We start from the raw sequence: 16,383 nt of genomic DNA, 5'->3' as shown, positions 1-16,383 counted from the left end.
ATCATGGTTAAAAAATGTGAGCACATTATGAATATAATATGTGCAATAGTAAATTTAAGTTCACCTATCTTAAAAGATGATAAATTTATATCATAACTTTAGTCGTCTTGATCCATACAATAAGCATTACAATGTTTTAAAAACATGGAAATAAACTTATTTTAAATTATAAACATACAATTTGATTGTAAATTAAAAGTTGTCAAAAGAACAATAAAATACAAAGAAATTTCATTGGAGACAATATTTTATTTTACATTTCCTTAAAATAATACAAATATTATGCTTGAAAATCATTAAATTAATTCCAGACTTTATTTTGTTTTACAGCATTTCTTTAATACAAATACTATGAATCATGTACTCAAAATTAGCTTTTTGTAAGTCGCCTAACCGTTTTTCTATGTAAGGCAAGTTTAATTCCACAGGTATTACTATAAAGCTTTTGTCAAAAGAAGCGCAAATAATAAAATCCGTTTTCTTAATATTTAAAATAATAATCATTCTTAATTCTGTGGAAGAAAGGCATAACAGCATAACTGACATTTTTATCAAATTTGAGAAAACATCAGATTTGTATATATTTAATATTGCTCTTCAAAGTTCAATAGCTGAAAAATCATTAAAATAGTTATTAATGTAGAAAATAATGGAAAACATAATCGCATAATTGCGTTTTTGACAAAAGGAGACCAGCATAATAACATAACTGCATTCAGTTTAAAAAACAATTGACATAATTAAAAATGAAAATAACCTTTATGAATAAAAACAATAAGAATTTTGTAATAAAATGTTTTTAGTAAAATACATTTTTCGTACTTTAAATTAAATATATTTATTTTAATAAAACTGGAACAAATTTTTTATAGCATAAATTGTGCATTTAATTGTTTACTAATTTTTAAGGGTATTTCTATTCTAAAAAATTTTGGAAAGTATTTCAAAAAATAAATTGAAAAATTCTTCAAGTTGAACAGTAAAGTAAATTTTTTCTTCGTTTCAATAAATTAAAAACATTTTATAAAAAAATAAATTTTATAACTAAATAAACTCTTATAATTTTTTCTAACGAATTAATAGTTTAATTTGTCTTTGTATGAAAAATTTTTTTATTATGACAAATCAAACCAAAACAAATTGTGACATTAAAAGTGTCTGAAGTTGGACTCATATACAATCTGAACTTGCATAACCGCATAAGTGCAATAAAACTCATGATTCCGATGAAAAATTATCAAAATTTATATCAAATCGTGTGTTTTATTAAATGTTATAAAAGAATTTTGAAAATATATTAAATAATAGTACTAAATGCAAAAGACCGAACAAATCTGTTGATTTTCTGAATTGACAGAAGTGAGAGAACATTAAAATTAATTTATCTCAAAATCATGACAAATGCAGTTATGCTGTTATGTCTTTCTTCCACAGAATTGAACTTGAGCATAGTACGCGTTTTTCTCTTTCAAAGTCCTCTCTGGTAATTTGATGTAACTTAAATTGCTTAAAATATCTTCAACAGTTTTGGTTTTTCCTAAATAAGGACATTTGATTTCTATTAACTTTTCTGGTTTATTATCTTTAAAAACAACTCCATCCGGACTAAAACCTAACCAGGGATTTTCTGCAGAAATTATCAGACCAAATTTTTTTACTTCGATCTCATATTGTTCAGCATACATTTGACGTGCAAATCGTTCCTGTTCAATTCCATGTACCATTTCAGGAGTAGCTTTAAACGGTTTGGGGTAAAAGTAATTTATTGACTTGTTTCTCCAATTTGGTTTCTTATTTTCCGTATAAGTATAAATACGGTATCTTGAACCAGTCAATCTAAATTGGCGCTCTATTTTTCATTGAATATGATCTTTATCCGTATTTTCAGCAATCGATTGTACATCGCCATTTAATCTACTTAGAACGGAATCACAACAACTTCTTAAATTAAAATTTAATTTTTTTTCTGAAAGTTTAATCATGAATTCAGATGGTTGATTTTGGAGAAGAACCTGGAGTTCATAGGAATTATTCACTATAGAATTATTATTCTCTAAGTCGCAGACCACTGGTTCATGTCGCCCAATCCTAATAACATTTTAGATTAGAATATTGAATTGAAATATCTAATTACGGAAAGGCCTATAAAATTATTTTTCTAAAAAATGCTTCAGCCTTCCGCTCTACAAGATTTTTAAAAATAATTCTATATACCCTTCTGCATTTAGACATAAAATAAATTAAAGAAATGCTGAAAACGTAAATAACATTACACTTTTTACATTATAAATTAAATATTGAACATTATTAAATATAAATATAAGTTGAATGTGTTTTTAAAATTGATCAAAAATGTAGAATATAAAATTAATATAACAAAAACGATTTTGAAATCTAACACGGATTTCAAAATCAAAATTATTTCTATAAAATCATTCAGAAACTTGCAAATTATAAATTTTAAGTTTTGAAACTTAAAATGTAATAAAAATCAAATGATACATTTTGCAAAAGCAAAAATATAATTAATCATAAATCGATTAAATTTATTTATTTAAATAAATTTAATAATTAAATTTATTTAAATACAATAAATTCTAGGTAAAATAAAATAAAATTTTTCTAAAAAGTCACCAATATAAAACAAAAATTTAACCATACATATCCTTTGCAAGTGCTGAATTCAGATCGCATTTAAAAAGTAAATCTTTTATAAATTCCTCATCTTCTCCTGTGATTTTTAAATCATATTCTTTTTCAAATTCATTGACAAAACAACTGTGACATCGAAGAGGTGCTGGTTCGTAAACTTCCAGTGCTTTTTGATGTGAAGCAGACCATAAACACGTTGTATTCGTGCAAGAGCATAGTTCCAGATTCATAATGTTAATCCTACAATTTCAAAAATATATAGAAATTATTTTACATCAAATTTAAATATTAATTATGATAAGTACAAATTTCGCTTTAAATTAATACGGTATTGGATACTTTTTACTCTAAATGAAAGTAAAAACAATGCAAATAGTAACATAACCTTAAATTAAGTCGCTTTATAAATATTATAATAACTTAAAGAATTACTATTAAATTAAATTGCAAATTTAATATAAAGTATTAATAAAAATTAACGATTTACTAATAATTAATTTTTATTAATAGTTTATAATTAATAGTTTATTAAAATATTGTAAAGTAAGTATATACTGACGAATTTAAATGAAGTAAAACTGCAACGATGTGCTTGCACTTTTCACTTAAACCAGCCTTACAGCTGCATGTCATCTTGATTATACTTCCACATAAGTTTATCTCTCCCTTAATTTGATGCGGAGCAGATTTTAAATTCGATGATTGTAAGCAGAAACTTATAATTTTAATTGAAGTTTCGTCGCTGTCTTGTTGACCACAAAATATAATGTGGTCAGCTTGCCAGACTCTTTCGCCTTCAACAAAATTTCTGGAAGACGGTGTACAATCACTGAACTTACAAATTTCTGAAATACTTAATTTCATTTTTGCATTAATAACGTTTAATTGTGAAAAGAACGAGACCGGCAGTTTATCACACGTGTTATGATATTCGTAGGTGCCTTGTTGTGTCGGACATCTTTCTACGTCATTCTTACTGTGACGTCACGATTTCAGATCCCAATATAATACAGACATTATAATATTTTAATTTTTTTAGTTAATAATTTGCTTATTTATATCTTAAATGTTGACGTTTTTTTGACATTGTAAAATAAGATTTATTATGAGTACTTTCTCTTCACAAAAATAAAATTTATATACTCGCGCTCTTTTTAAATAACATACGACTGGAGCGCCACCTGTACATGTCCAAGCAATTTTGAAAACACCCTTCTAATAAGATTTTACATTCTCATTGCCCATTCTTTACTTCGATACTTTTCGATACATTCGACCTTTCCACTCCATGTCTTTTTTAAGAAAGGATCACTTAGAAATGCTTTAAAACTGTGTTTAAAAAATTAAAATTACACCCCCAAGAAATTTTTCTAAAAATGATACGAAACGAGGAGATAAATAAAAATATCAACTGACAAAGCGGGTAGAAAAGCACAGAATATTATTTTTTCGTGATTATCAGTAAACATTTTTATCATATCCATAGTGTTTTGTTTCTCAATATCTGAGAATAAATAAAGAAAACAAGAAAAGAAAAAAATAATTAAAGTAATTTTAGCAGGAATGACAGTTTTACTGTGGTTAAAGAATTATTGCATTTTTATCTGAAATAGACAATTTTCAAACTGGGTTATATGTTAAAACTTTGCTGATTCTTGTTAACCAGAAAATGAGCAGGATAACAAAAACTAATTAGAAATTTAAATTAGAAAATAAATAACGCCGCTCACTTATCGGTATAACTAAAATGACTTTAAATATACAAAAACTATAAAAATAGTTCATGTATTAATAATATAATATTAATATATATATATATATATATATATATATATAATTATATTAATTATTAATAATATAATATATATTATTTCCACTTACATAAATAGTTTTTGAGGTAAAAATTTTGTTTAAAAAATTTTTAACGTTAAAAACTCTCCTGATTAAGCTTATATTGTGTAAAAAAAATCTTTAACTTCAAAAACGATCCTTATACCTCATACAGTATGAATGCAGGCTAATTGTTTATAACATATTTACACCAATAGGTCTTTTTTAAAAAATTAAATAATATATGTTTTCGTAGTGGTTTTTAGCGTAGAATCAAATAGAGCTATAAGTTTTTTATAAAAATCAACTTTTCTTCATTTGTTTATAAAAAAAATTGTTAAGAAAATATTTTTTTAACATTCTACGACAAAAATTATCATTAGATCCCATGCCAGGATTCCAATAGTTACTTTAATTATATCTGCATTTCTTTGCCTATAAGCATCAATGGATTAATGTAAAAAATCTTTTCCTTAAAGCATTTTTTCAGTTAGTAGAAAATAAATTTGACACAATAACGTTTGACTTCTGTTCCACTGAAGACCATAAAAATAAAAAATTAAAAATATAAGCCTGGATAAAGTGTGGAGGAAAAGATTTTTTACAATAAAAAAGGAAAATAATTTTTATAAAAAAGTTAAAAATATATAGTTAAACTGTTTATAATAATAATATATACGTATATAATTAATAAATGTATTAGAGGCGAGCAGTAAAGGTCATATCATCTTTTAAAATACACTGATATAGGCGCTACTTAGTTGGCGCAACGCACAAAAACTCGTAGCGCAAACTTCAAAAAATTTTTTCTCAAAAACTTCAAAATGCACTTCTTTAAAAATTTAACCACTTATTAAGGAAGGTTTAAATTTTCAGAAAATAATTTTTTTAGGAAACTCCATGATGTCCTTAGCATATTTTTTTAACAATAAAAAATTATTGTTTAAACAAATTATTGAAAATTTAATTTTTCTTAACTTTTTTTAATCTTATAAAAAATTGACATTTATTTATTTATTTTCAGTTTCCGATTTTTCAAATCTAAATATCTTGCAAAATTTTTTTTTTTTGCAAAACTGTTTGGCACAGTTATTAAGTACCCCAAATACTACAAAATTACAAACTTTAAGAAAAATCGGTGATCCACCATTTACTTTTCGTATGGAACTGCCCTTGATTTAAAAATTTTAATTTGTACCTAGTATCAAATAAATAGTTATTTGTAGCAAATTCGAATTATTTAAGTCAAATAAATAGAATAATTGGATCTAATAAATATTGCTTTAAATCAATTAGGAAAATTACTTGATTCAGTAATGCATGGATTTTAATTCAAATAAACATTTATTTGCATCAATAAAATAATTTTTTTTAAATAACTAAATATTTATGGGACATTCCGCACGTCAACACGGACAGAGCTCTGAACAAAAATTGCTTTGATAGATTTAAACGTTCTAGGGCTTAAAAGATTTCTACATTCATGTACTTATTAAGATAGCGATGGGCGTTTTTTGCAAATTTTCATTTCCGATGCCAATAGAGCTGTCAAAAATCAAATGGTCTAAAGATTTCAAAATACTTTTATGAATTAAAAGCAAAAAACGAGGTAAATTATTCTGTAACTCATTCTTTAACAGTTTTTTAAGGTCCCCGAATATAAATCTAAAGTTTTTTTTTAATTCTAAAATGTCGGATTGAATATGGCGGACAAAATTCAAATGAATTTTAAAAAATTTTCAAAAAGTATGTTCGCCAATTTGGATCCTGCATTTTGAAGTTTTAAAAATGATAGTCAAACTCGAATTCAGCGACCTAAAAAACCCTTTGTTAAGGATGAATTTTGAATACTTTAATTTACTAATCAAAATTCTTATTTTTACAAAGATTAGTTTTAACAATTTGCTAACAAATTAATTAAACACAAAAATTTAAATAAAAATGTCTCAAGGTAAAACGTTATTTGCCCTTCGAAAATAATTTATTTATTTAAAGGTAGTGGACCCTTTCTTAGATTATTATTGTTCAACAACCCCGGATAGACGGTATTTATAATTAAATAAAAGGAATAAAGTAAAAAAGACAGGTGTGAAAAAGTTAATTGTAATAAAACACTACAATGTGTGTAATGTGATTCTCACAGTTTATTCAACTTTAAATTCTCCAAGATTAGAAATAATAATGTGTATCTTATATTTTTACATATATTGACAATTATAGTTATTCCAAATAATTAGCTATAACTCTTTATAACTCTTTAGCAATAGTTATTGCACATTTTATATTTAGTTAATATAAACAGAAAAAGGTTTTTTAGAATTTATTAAATTCATGTAAAATAGTATTGTGTATGACTCTCAATGTGTGTGTGAATAATAGTAGTTATTTGACAATTTTAATCACCAATAAAAATAACATATTTTATATATTGTTATTACCCTTAGACTTCTGTGTTTTTTCTCAAATAATCCAAGTTATGTCACTTGAAAAATAACACTATTGTCATCAAAATTGCTTATCGCTTATTTTTTCTAATTTCATTATAAAGAATCTTCTTTAATTTGTTCCAACAATAATAAATTAATAACTTCAAATCAACTTACAATATTCAAACTACAGGGTCACTGCATTTAAATATTTGGTTGATGATATTATTTAATCAATCGATTTTAAGTGCATTAGACGGAGGTTGATATTTTTAATATCAGTGAGACTTTAATTATTTTAATTTATTTTATTTAATTCAAACTATTTCTTTACTATTTTATTAATACTCAAATCACTTTCTTTCACAAAACTTCAATTTAATATTTAAATCAACTTTTTTTATAAATATTTCACTTCACAATTTATGTCGTATAAATTCACTATAATTATTAAATTCACAAATCAACCCTTCCTTTGGGGATAAAATATAAACCTCTGACTTTGCGGGAAATACAAAATATAAACTCTACCAATTTTTGGTAGAAACAATATATTACGCAGCCTTACTGTGGGAAGAACAAATTCAGACTCAATCGTTTAATCGATCGAAGTTATGGATCACACCCTGAAATTGCATTAAAATGTTAATAGTGGGGAGACTGTTACACACAATTCATTAAACTTCTTTGTTGCCAGGCAAGCTTTTAGCAAGCTTGCAAATTCCTAAAGTTGGCTAACACGAGTTCAATGCTCTAAATCCACTATACTTTTAATGTGCATGTTTCTTTTCTTGGTATTTAAACCAATACATTTAGAGTTTTCCACTGGAAAATAACTTTTTAATTTTAATTTCGTAATTTTTTTAATAACTTAAATCTAATTACAAAATTCCCAATTTTTTTTAATATATAATAGTCATACGTAACACCCTTAGGTACTGAAATTGATAAAAATCCAAATGAATTTCAAAAATAATGTCCGCCATTTTGAATTTTTTAAAATTAATTATATTCACCGACTCCAAAAGCCCTTATACACTAAATGTGACTTAAATTTAAAATAAATTTTAATAAATTTTACTTGTTTTTAAATTGTTATCTTATTTAAAAATAAAAAATAATCATCTATTTATTACTTAATTTAGTATCATTGCAATCAATAGTGTGTTAATAATGATATATAACAATTTATTTTATAATTTACATAAAAAATTGCATTTATATTGCTCTAAGAAGTTTACTACCCAACGGTCGTTAACAGGCAACGGGTTAACAGAAAAGTAATTTTTAAAATTTAAACATGATTTTTACTAAATTTTCTAGAAAAATTTACATCATATCATGTTTCAAATTTTTTGAAGGATAGTTTTTTGTACAAAAGAATTATTTCAAATTGAAATTTTTGTGTATAACTTTGCCGATCTGCAATTTCTAAGAGAAAATTACACGTTAATGTCTACAAGTACTTCCCATTCTGTAGAAAATAACCTTTAAAGTAAGCTTAAGATCATTAAAAGTATTCATGTTTTTAGAAGTTATTTAAATTTTTGTAAAACATTGACATCGCATGCTTTATAGTGATAGAACACTACTGTGCATGCTTTATAGTGATAGAACACTACTGCGCATGCGTTATAGTGATAGAACACTACTGCGCATGCGTTATAGTGATAGAACACTACTGCGTATGCGTTATAGTGATAAAACACTACTCCGCATGCGTTATAGTGATAAAACACTACTGCGCATGCCTGACATAGGTAGAACACTACTGCACATGTCTGACATTGACAGAACACTACTGCGCATGCCTGACATTGGTAGAACACTACTGCGCATGTCTGACATTGACAGAACACTACTGCTTTCCGATGAAATTATTTTTAAAAAAATACCCAAAGCAGTCAAAAATCAAAAATAAAAACTAATTTTGAAAAAAAAGAAGTTAAAATTTTTTTTTTTAATTTTATTGAAAGCATCAGAAAGTACATGAAAAATGCTTTAAAATCCGTTATTCACAAATTAAAATCCATAAAGTTTTATCCAACTTATAGGGATTTCAAAATGTCAATGTTCTCTAAAATGGGAAAGTTTTACCCCCCCCCCCTACTTTCTACAATTTTTTTTCAAATATTTTAATATTTTGGGAATCTGTTACTCTTATAGGAGAACAAATTACCAAAATACCAAATCAATCCCACAACTTTTTTTTTAAGGTGGTCAACTTCAGAAATTTCGCCCCAAATATTTAAATGTCTTAATTTCGAAACGTCTTTTGTTTGGCAGTAATTTCTGAAACCCCTTTTTTCAAATGTTTAAACAATTTTTTTAATAAATAGGGGAAAGGTTTGCAGGTTATCCCCTATTTATTGAAAAAATTGTTTACACATTTGAAAAAAGGGGTTTCAGAAATTACTGCTCATCTTCAAAGAATGAAACATTTCGGGTCAAATGATTAGTTATTACTTTTTATACTCTTTTGGAGCAAAAAGAATCAATAAAATGTTCTTGTTAAACAAATTCTGAAATTGACTTGTGGAAAAATTAAAATTGGCACTTTTTCATGTGCACTGAGAAAAATGGATATGAAAAATATTAATATCCCAGATAACAATCATGCGAGTAGATATACAGGGAGGGTTCTAGACACAGATCCCTGCACCGACATGTTACCGACACTTTTAGCTCAGACTCAAACCATAGGGGGGAATATTCAGACTGTTATGCTAAGCCGGTTATGACGTCATACTTCCTAGAATTTTCGGAGGGGGGGGGATATTGAGATCATGATGCAAATGTGATTCTTGGAATTTATCTAATTTCTTGGAATTATAAAACAATCCTAGAATTTTCCATAGGGGTTGATGACTCAGAATTTTTGAATTTTTTATTGGAATTTCCTGTTTTTGTTTTTTACAGGATGCATTCTTTAACGATGACGCATAATTTCTTTGTTTTTCGCAAAATGGGGTTGATGACTCATTATCATTGGTATTTCCTGTTTTTGTTTTTTTACATGGTGCATTCTTCAACGATGACACATAATTTCTTTGTTTTTCCCAAAATAGGGGTTGATGACTCGGAATTTTGGAATTTTTTATTGATGACTCATTATCATTGGTATTTCCTGTTTTTGTTTTTTTACCACAATTCTAAGAAAACCATAATTAACTGGAAGTAAAATTAGTCATAATTTGTGTATATAAAGAAGGCAATTTTTCTTAACAAAATCATTCCTGCAGTTTAAGTTGTTCAATCAACATATCAGAAAAACATCGTGAAATTCAAGTGCGCTTAAACATCTCGTTTTAAAAAAATCGCTATAGTTAAAAGTTTAATTCTAGTCTGATCGGAATTAATCATTGTAGTGAAAAAAATTGACAGTTTCAATACAAGTGATAAAAATGAATTTGGATAAATTAAATGCAGGAATTAAAGTTGTGCAAAGTGATAAAAGCTCAAGTTATTGTAAAAATTTTGTAACAATTATGAACAATGCTTTTAAAACATTAAGTAAAAAAACTACAACAGAGGAATTAAATTTTTGGATAAATAATAGTGTAAAAAACATTAGATTACTGAATAAATTGTTAAGAAATGGATCTGTGTCATGTGGAGAAAAAAAAAGATTTTGTCAACTATTGGACTATTGAAAGCAAATAGCAGAAAGTTTAAGAAACTAAGAAGAACAGGAACTGGTTTATTTAAAAAGGATGAGAGATGGATCAGGTGGGAAGAATTAGAGAATGCTTTTGAGAATCGAATTAGAACAGGAGTAGTTATTAATTTAAAACATAAAAATATGGACAGTTTTCTCAGTGATGCAAAGAAAATGATCATTTCTCGATTAAAAAATGCATTTAAAAAGATGGGAAACATGAAAGTTAATGTTGTTCTTGCGGCAAATTATACTGTTTTAGAAGAAGGTGAGGAAATTGAAGATATTAAATATTTCAATACTAAAAATTCAAAAATTTTAGAATCAACAAACTTTGATCAATGGTTTGATAATAAAATTCGTGAAAAACTTTTTGTTAAGATTGATGATTTTCAACAAAAAAAGTCAGGTTGGTCTTTAAATGAAATTATAAATTTAAGTGTTAATATAAATAAATATGTTCCTCTTGCGGCTGGATACTCAACTTTTATAAGAATGCCAAAATTTATAATCGATAAAAGAGCTGTTATTAATGTTAAAAATTTTGATAAATACTGTTTTTTATGGTCTATCATTGCTCAACGTTTTCCAGCGAATAGTCACGTAGATTGTACAAGTTCCCCGCGTGGAAATGAAAGTACGGGCAAAGTCCAGCAAAGTCCATCAAAGTACAGAATAGTATGGGCAAAGTACAGTAAAGTGCGGCTAATGAGCGTTTCCCATACTTTGGAATGTGCATGGTTAACAACGATATTTAAAGTACGGGGACAGCTCGGCAAAGTACGGGATCAAGAAAATATGTTTTTCGGGAATATTTTCGAATAGAGAACTACACCAAAGTATTTGAGGCCAGTTTTTTGGGAAATATTAAATCAGAAAATTCAAAATCTAAATCTTTAGAGTTCGGCAAAGAACGGGAAAGTACAGCAAAGTATGGGAGAGTAAAAAAAAAGTTTTTTTTGAAATATTAAATATAAAAATTAAAATTCTGAATATTTGGAGTTCGGCAAAGTACAGAAAAGTACAGCAAAGTATGGAAAATTTAAAAATTAGTTTTTTTTGAAATATTAAATTAGAAAATTTTAAATATGAATTTTTGGAGTTCGGCAAAGTACAGAAAAGTACAGCAAAGTATGGGAGAGTAAAAAAATATTTTTTTTTTTAAAATATTAAATTAGAAAATAAAATTCTGAAATTTTGGAGTTCGGCAAAGTACAGAAAAGTACAGCAAAGTATGGGAAATTTAAAAATTAGTTTTTTTTGAAATATTAAATTAGAAAATAAAATTCTGAATTTTAGGAGTTCGGCAAAGTACGGGAAAGTATAGCAAAGTATGGGAAATTTAAAAATTAGTTTTTTTTTTGAAATATTAAATATAAAAATTAAAATTCTGAATTTTTGGAGTTCGGCAAAGTAGAGAAAAGTATAGCAAAGTATGGGAAATTTAAAAATTAGTTTTTTTTGAAATATTAAATTAGAAAATTTTAAATCTGAATTTTTGGAGTTCGGCAAAGTACAGAAAAGTACAGCAAAGTATGGGAGAGTAAAAAAAAAGTTTTTTTTGAAATATTAAATATAAAAATTAAAATTCTGAATTTTTGGAGTTCGTCAAAGTACAGAAAAGTACAGCAAAGTATGGGAAATTTAAAAATTAGTTTTTTTTGAAATATTAAATTAGAAAATTTTAAATCTGAATTTTTGGAGTTCGGCAAAGTACAGAAAAGTACAGCAAAGTATGGGAAATTTAAAAATTAGTTTTTTTTGAAATATTAAATTAGAAAATTTTAAATTTGTTTTGAACAATCCACTACAACTAAAGGAGCATATTGTAAAAATTCTTTTTTTGATAAAATTGGTTAAGACTCTTTACTATAATAAGATGCTTGAAAATTTGTAAACATTTCATATAAAGTAGAGTACTGGTTTCTACCAATATTCAGATTCATGTTGCCATAAGGATAACATTGTGAATTTAAAAATAATTTTACATCAGATAAATCACAATGATCAAAATAAGTAGAGTTTTGAACTGTATTATTTTTTCTGTTTCTCTGAAACCCTAATACAATAAATCTAGGTTTCTCTAATTGACATGAAGTTTTCACACTCCAAATGTGCTTAGGAGTAATTGGTAATAAAGGATATTCATACAATTCCCAAGTTCTAAAACTTATTGGAATAGATGGATCTTTTTCAATATATTTTAACAATTTAAACTTTCGAGCATCTGATAATTTTATGTATGGTAATAACCATTCAATTTTTTCAATGACAATTTTAAACTCTTCTAAAGGTGCTACTTGCAACACTGCGTTAGCATCAGTTCTTGATCTGATTAAAATAAGCTCATGTTTAGCGTTAATAATGACTTTTTGGTAATCTTCAGCAAAATCAAAAATCATACTCAGAGGAATACAAACATCAAAATAACCTTGCGCATTTGTTAAGGTTGGTTCATTGGTAAATTCTAACCAGCCAACATTTTCAAGAAATTTATTTTGACTAGAATCGAGAGAAATATAATTTTTCATTAAACTTGTAAGACCAACATTTTTATTTTTATCAATTTCTACACCATTAAGTTCATACTTTGCTTCTTCAAATAAATGACATATGCCATTAGAAATTAAATTTGTACGCTCTAGAGCTGTTCCATCAGGTTTCACAAGTTTTCCAGTGATGTGAATCGAGCTTTTGCTTGGAAATAAGCAATGATCCTGATTCTGTACCGTGATGCGGATTTCATCACTATTGTTGTATGTTGATGAGGTGTATGGTTGTTGCACATGAACTTAATAATGAGCAATAGATTCATCAAAAATTACTGGTGAATCAATATTTAAAATTTCCCCTTCCATAGCAAATAATAATACGTTGAAATACAAATGCACAAATACAAGTAAAAATAACCTTAAATCTCTTTTTTACTCTCTTCCTTTTTTTACAATTTTTAGACCGAGATTTTTCAGTAGTTGCAGGTTCTGAGGTGTTAATCTCTTCAAGATTCGTCGACGACTGATTTGATTCTGGCATGGTGTTTTAATTTTATAACCAAAACCAATCCTTTTTCTATTATTAAAAACAATACCCATTATTTTAAGGATTTAATATGAAGCCTTATTGTTAAAGTTTCCCCTCGAAAATTAACTAAATTTCCGGCTTTGTCTACAATTCGCAATTGAATATAGTCTATTGTCTTGACAGCGACTGGCAAGTAAATGACGTAATTTGGTACTTCCACTATTTTATATCCTGGTGGAACAATAGGAAAAAATTCATGAATTGTATGCAATTTTTCACCATTGATGTATGCTCCCGTTGTTATATTACATTCTACTCTTAATGAATTTATTTTAATGATTGACCCTGGTTGATCAGACTCATGGTATTCTTGAGCTTTTAATTTGCGAGGAGAATATCCTAACAAACTACCTATAGAATCATTGGGTTTAAAATTAATTTCTGCATTACAATAAACTGTACATTTCAATGTATTATTGTTGGGTTTGATTCTAAAATTAATTCCTTTATTTTTTTAAAATTAAATGCAAAACTTGATCAATATCACTTACTTCATAACTTCCTGTGGGTATAATAATTTCTACATTTCCTACGTAAAATTTATTTTTCCCAGCATCTATATTATGAATAGAATTAAAAGATAAGTATTCAACAAGACTAAGAGCATAATTTTTAAAATTAGACAACTCTATTGGTGGAAAAAATTGAGATTCTAAGATGGAAGAATTTCCAGACAACGTTAAAATAAGTGAATCGTCCATGATGAAGTCAAATTAATAACTGACATTTAAACCAAGAATATCATTTATTTATATGCAGAGTATACAAATCAGGAATTTTCAATTGTTTACATAAAAATTTAAGACATAAATGTCCGCATACATAAGTATTATAGTTTTTATATCGTTTATGATTATATTTTATGCTACCAACACCAAAATATTTAACAAGATCCAAAGGTGGTCGAAGATTACCAAAGCTATCAAAATATATGATTTTATCTTTATTCTTTTTATAGGCACACCAATGTGTACCACGACCATTTCTATCATGTAGATTAATAATTGCAAATTCATTTTCTTTAGGACCACGCATAGGTAGTTCATTTCGCATAAAAACTCCTCGAAAATATGGAATTTTTAAACTTTTTGCAAATTTTAGTAAATCTAAATCTGTTAGCGCACGGTGAGGTAGCTTTACTTCAAGTTTTTTGACTTGCAACCTTGTCCTAATATGTAGGGTTTTAGATGAAGGCCTAGTCCTGCTTTATATGGTTTTAGAAAGAGACCTTTTCCTAAGGCAATAGATTCCATTGTTTGATTATGTCGCTTGCTTTCCTCTAGTTGACGTTTTGTAGAATTTGCATCATTTACAGCTTTTGCTATGCCAGCTGCTCCCCCTGTTAGAGCCCCTGTTGCACTTAAACCCGCAAACAAAGGAATAAGAAAAGGTAAAATTCCTCCCACTTTAGAAGGTATCGGTAAAACTCGAGGTTTATTAATTTTTCGCCTGCCACCAGCAATTTTAACTGCCAAACGTGCACCTTCAAGTGCTGATTTAATAGTAGACTGTGCATTTGTATCTAATTTCATAGATTTTTTCGCTGCGGTTACAATCTTTCTCAACGTTGATTTTTTATTTTCCCTCTTTTTCTTCATATTTTCTTTTGATTTAATTCCCATGCCCAATTTTGATTTGACCTTCATTGCATTTGTTATTGTGTAAGCTGCAGCTCTTTCACTATAATTTGCGTCAGGAGCAAACACACGATGCCAAGCTTTGTCAGCAAGTACTCTATCAGCTGCGTTTCTCGCTTCTACACTTTCCCTATTTTTTGAATAAGAAATATCGTGCTGTTTACAAGCAGCATCCAGAGGGTTGATTCCTGGATCACCTCGTGCTAATCTTTTCGCCAATTTTGTTCCTGGACCACAGTATTGATAGCCAGGTATATGAAGTTCGAAATGTAATTTATTGATAATTTTATTCAAAAAACCTCGACCTCGTCTTACTCTTTTCGAAGTTTTCTTTATACTAATTTGTTTTTTGTTGATAATGTATATGATCTTGGGAAGGTAAGATTTGAATAAAAAATTCAAAAGTGTGTCGTTAAAAGAGCGACGTTTCGATGGCTAGGGTTTGCCAACCTCATCAGGCTAAAATTTTATTAAATACATAGGTTACACATCAGTATTTCTTTGGAAAGGTCTAAAAGCACTATTTCTATAAATTAACAATAATGATATACCTAAATTTCGTTAGAACATCGAACACATGCTAACACGTCAAAGATTAAAATTCTGTCAAAATATAATAAAAAATCACTCCACACTTATAAAAATAAAATTTAAAGTAGAGAGAAGACATTCTCACACAGCGATTCACTGTCAACTGAAAAGAAATTTAATTATCTTACAAAGTCGAACCAGGAAACACGTGAGAGAAGTCAATGAACCAAAACATAAACACATTCTTAAATGAGGTACAAGTTATATTGATTTTATTATTTTCTCTATGGACACGAGTCCATACGTCTAAGTAAAGGAAAGAATGTTTTGTTTAAGGTGAAGATATCTTCCTTTCTGTTGATAGTGGAATGATTTGTTTTTATATGGATCATTTCAGATATTCGTCTTTTTTTAAAATTAGATTCATTATCCAATATTTTTGTATTTTCCCAATCAAAATCATGATTAAAATTTAAACGATGACGATAGACCACAGAATTATCATTTACTTTTTTATGTTCGTTGATGCGAGTTTGTAGTGATCGCTTTGTCTCTCCTATATAAGTTG

At 27.3% G+C, this 16,383-nt stretch overlaps 1 protein-coding gene across 1 annotated transcript; it reads right to left on the bottom strand.

Annotated features, from left to right (window-relative positions):
- Nucleotides 1-2,612: 2,612 nt before the first annotated feature.
- LOC122503202 lies at nt 2,613-3,602 on the bottom strand. The gene is made up of 2 exons (XM_043613659.1): nt 3,212-3,602; nt 2,613-2,892 (listed from the first exon to the last, which is right to left on the bottom strand). Exons 1-2 carry the CDS (start codon nt 3,514-3,516, stop codon nt 2,652-2,654), a joined length of 546 nt encoding a protein of 181 aa, XP_043469594.1. The 5' UTR covers nt 3,517-3,602; the 3' UTR covers nt 2,613-2,651.
- Between the last annotated feature and the right edge of the window lie 12,781 nt (nt 3,603-16,383).

This window comes from Leptopilina heterotoma, unplaced genomic scaffold (genome assembly GCF_015476425.1).
Source record: "Leptopilina heterotoma isolate Lh14 unplaced genomic scaffold, ASM1547642v1 Lhet_247, whole genome shotgun sequence".
NCBI lineage: Eukaryota > Metazoa > Arthropoda > Insecta > Hymenoptera > Figitidae > Leptopilina > Leptopilina heterotoma.
Note: the sequence above shows the minus strand (reverse complement) of the source record. Positions and strands in the feature narration are given on the sequence as shown.